The sequence below is a fragment of the Caenorhabditis briggsae genome (assembly GCF_000004555.2).
Source record: "Caenorhabditis briggsae complete genome, chrII, whole genome shotgun sequence".
Lineage (NCBI taxonomy): Eukaryota > Metazoa > Nematoda > Chromadorea > Rhabditida > Rhabditidae > Caenorhabditis > Caenorhabditis briggsae.
The window spans coordinates 9,886,283-9,889,935 of record NC_013486.2 but is presented as its reverse complement, the minus strand read 5'-3'; the positions used below and the strand labels follow the sequence as shown (position 1 = coordinate 9,889,935).

General features: G+C 38.4%; 2 protein-coding genes across 2 annotated transcripts; both read right to left on the bottom strand.

The window, feature by feature from the left end:
- Positions 1-1,034: 1,034 nt before the first annotated feature.
- Positions 1,035-2,592, bottom strand: CBG02516 (the record flags this gene model as incomplete). The annotated part of the gene is made up of 4 exons (XM_045242535.1): positions 1,035-1,256; positions 1,302-1,690; positions 1,744-1,989; positions 2,037-2,592. 4 exons carry the CDS (start codon positions 2,590-2,592, stop codon positions 1,035-1,037), a joined length of 1,413 nt encoding a protein of 470 aa, XP_045092280.1.
- Positions 2,593-2,750: 158 nt separating this feature from the next.
- Positions 2,751-3,372, bottom strand: CBG02517 (the record flags this gene model as incomplete). The annotated part of the gene is made up of 3 exons (XM_002630770.1): positions 2,751-2,954; positions 3,000-3,234; positions 3,287-3,372. The coding sequence occupies 3 exons, from the start codon at positions 3,370-3,372 to the stop codon at positions 2,751-2,753; spliced, it is 525 nt and encodes a 174-aa protein (XP_002630816.1).
- Between the last annotated feature and the right edge of the window lie 281 nt (positions 3,373-3,653).

Genomic DNA, 3,653 nt, shown 5'->3' with positions numbered 1-3,653 from the left:
ACTGGAAGAAGTGTGGAGGTACCGTGCCCCATTCAAGTTTAGTATTTGCGTTGATGTTCCTGCTCTTGTAAAGTAAGTTTGTAGATGAAAATCTCAAGTAATATGTTTGATAAATTTCAGCGACTTCCATGAAGATCTAGAATTCCGTTTCACATTCGGTCTCCATGCTATGATTCGGCGGATAATCGCCTACCGCAGTGGACAGCCAGTCACCGCTATCAACACGAACCTCTTGACACCATTGTCTTTGAAAGCACAAGCTGAGAAGAATGTAGTGAGAGATGCTGATGCATCTGCTGCTGCCGAGGACCGCCCACTTTTCCCCGGAATTTGCGGGGGTCTCGTACTCTTGTCCGAAATCAATGCACGTTGCGGCCGAGAAAACAACGGTGGGCGGAGCTTAGCTCCCACAGAGAGAAACTTACTGTATTTTTCAAATTATTGCACGCGCCTTTGATACAGTACCTCAACATTTATCGAATTTTCTCAAATTTCTCTCATTTTTTCGCTTGTTTCTGTCTAATTTTGTGTAATTCTTAAAAATCTTTAATTTATTTTTCTTATAAAATAGAAAAAAACAGCCAAATAGGGCCCAAAATAAAAAAAACGTCCGAGGTACGGTATTTAAAGGCGCATGCATCAATTTTTTTTTTCGCTGTGCGACCGACGATGCGACTTTGAGTAAATTTTCGGCCGCAACGTGCATTGATTTCGGACGAGAGTAATACAAAAAATAATAAAAAACGAACGAAAAAAATGTCTTGAAAACTACAGTAATCCTCATTCTTTTGAAATTCCCTATTCTTTCTTTAATAGGTTTCATCCTACTAAGTTCATGCGGTTATACACAAAAAAAATAGCATAATATTTACGGGGAAACAATTATAATCACAGTTGATGGTCCATCTAGCGACATAAATGAATTCTAAATTATAAAATCTGAAAAAAAGGGACAATTACAACCATTTAATATTAATGTAAAAGAGATATATTATAAAAGAGATCCTTGATTGGCAAATGGAAAATTTAATCTATTAGGTGCAATCCATTTGGTCGCCCAAAACATCCTCGTCATCGGATAGGGACAATGGCATTGCTGGGCGAGTTCTACTGGTTTCTATTGATTTTACAGGTTTCTTGCTTTGATATGTGCTACTCGAGTGATTATGTATTCTCATAGGTTTGGCAGAATGTACCGATGAAGTGATTATTTCGTCTTCCAACGGTATCGATGGACGTGATTTTCTTGGTTCAGCCTGCAAAAAGAATTACTTTTATATCTGTATGTAGACTGTAAGTACCTTTTCAATGACCTTCTGAACCGTTTCTCGTTCAACTCCTGAACGTTCAGGAACATTTCTCGCCAATTTCTGAATCCATCCAATGACTCCTCGTGTCTTTTGAACACTTTCTATCGCTTCGAGCTTTTTAATCGATACTTCATGTTGTGTGAACTGTGGTTTATTGTCAGAATAAGATCTCGCAGCATGATTAGACGATTTTCGACCATTCTTCTTCTTTGTTGCTGGAAGCTCTTCTGGCTTTTCGCGTCTGTAAATTTTGTCCAAGAATGATTCAATAGTTTCCACGGTGAGGCCATGAGCCATTGCTTTGTTGGAGAGAACATTATCATTTGTTACGAGATAGACAGATGGGTGATTTAACTTCAATGACGAAGCGATAGAGAGAACTGCAAAATGATTTCAATCGGTTATATGTCAAACATCATGTAAAATTACTTACCTTCGCTCTTGACTCTTAAAGCACATTTCAATATTCCGTCATCATTAACCATCTGATCCGGCAGGAACTCTTCAATGTTTATCTGTTTCTCTATACTTGTCTCTACCGAAATATAGCTATTATTCGCTTCTTGAAGTATTCTCAACGTTCTACTGACATCACTGGCTGCCAATCTTGCATTTTTTGAACCCTTCAACCCGTCAAGTTCATTAAGAACTATGTAAGGAATGACTGTGAGAATGTTATCTGAAATTCAAAGCCTAATCAATTACAGCAGAAAAGAATTTACTCACTTTCGACGGACGCATTCAAAACGTTTGGATCTTTGAGGAGAGCGCATGTGTCGAATATTGCACATCCACGATACGGGATAAGGTTCAGAGGACGAATCTTCGAAGACCACGGAACAGTAGGAGTTATTTTCTTGGATTCAGAGTTGGAAGCTTCATAAACCCTCGGAAGTTTCTCAACACTTGCAGATGATACTTTGGGACGTTTGGGTGCTATATCTTCTTTTTCTGGATCTTCTGTAGTTTTCCGTTTTGGTGGAGGAGGCAGGTCAACTTCCTGAATTTTTAGTTTATCTTCTTTTGATTTAGGAATGACGGTAACTACCATTCTATCATCGTCCGCTACATTACTGACCACTTTTTGTCGTTTTCTAGGTTTCTGAGGAGATGGTTTCTTTCCTATCAGGGTACTAGGATGTTCCCAAATGGATTGATTTGTTTCTGTATTTCTATAAAAGGCTTTATCCTTTTCCGGGTGATACCATGCCTGCCAAGGAGGAGAAACGTTCGCCGTCTTGTCGTCAACCCTATATTTTTTTGGTTTTTTGGTGGAACTCATTTGGAATCCTGTAAAGCTTGTAGTTTGAATTGAAAGCTGTGAAAAAATTGAAATATCGTATTTATTTCTGGATAATAACCCAAATTAGAAATAAATTTTGAATAAATCAAACAATGAACAATTTATTTACAGAAAAAATTAAAACAGTTGTTTCAGTGTTAACCAGATAAATCCCCACTGAATATTCGATTTGCATTGGCTTCAATCAATTTGAACTCTGGAGTTTCTAATCTGGCTCGAAGAAAACTTTTTTCATCTTCTGTCAAAGGCTCTTCTAGTCGAGTCAGAGCCATCAGAATTTCAAATTTTCGCTCTAGGTATTCCTGTTTAGAAAGTTTCTCACTTCGAAAATTAGTCTCAGTCTGAAAGATAGCATTTTATTCTGCTCAGATTAATTTTAAAATCACCATCATAAGCTTTTCTCGGAGCAGACCAGTATGTTTTCCAGCAAACAATGCCATCACTTCCGGCGTCTTGAACGCTTTACTGATTGCTGCTCGGATGGCAATTTTTGTGGCAGTTAAATCATCAATTAGTGAGACATCACCGCCTTGCAGCTTTTCGACAATTTTGCTATATTCTTGGAGTTGATCAATAGTGTCTTCTTTCAGCTCGTTGTACTCTTTCTCCTCGAGTGTTTCTCTGAAATTGGTTACTGTGAAAGTAGTTGAAAGTCGTTAAAAAGATCAATTACTTTTCATTCTCAATTTCAGCCAACTGCCGGATCAAGCGATCGATAGTTTTTTGTGCATTTCTGATCAAAGCTTCATCGACCCCCATTTTCAGAACCGAAAGAAACAACGAAACTTTCCGTTGCGCGTAAATTAAAATCCATCGCGTACGCAAACATCGCACAGGGAAACCTCAGAAATATAAAAATTGAAATCAGAAAGAAGTGAAACGGGGAGACCGTACAAATCGGCAAGAATTGAAATTCGCAAGAAACGAATCGGCAAGGACGCTAAACCGTGCACAGTTTTGCTGTAATCGCGTGCGCAGGCTGCAAAAAAGGGCGAGGTTTATCTGAATTGAACGAGAGATTTCTGAACTGTAAGAGATAT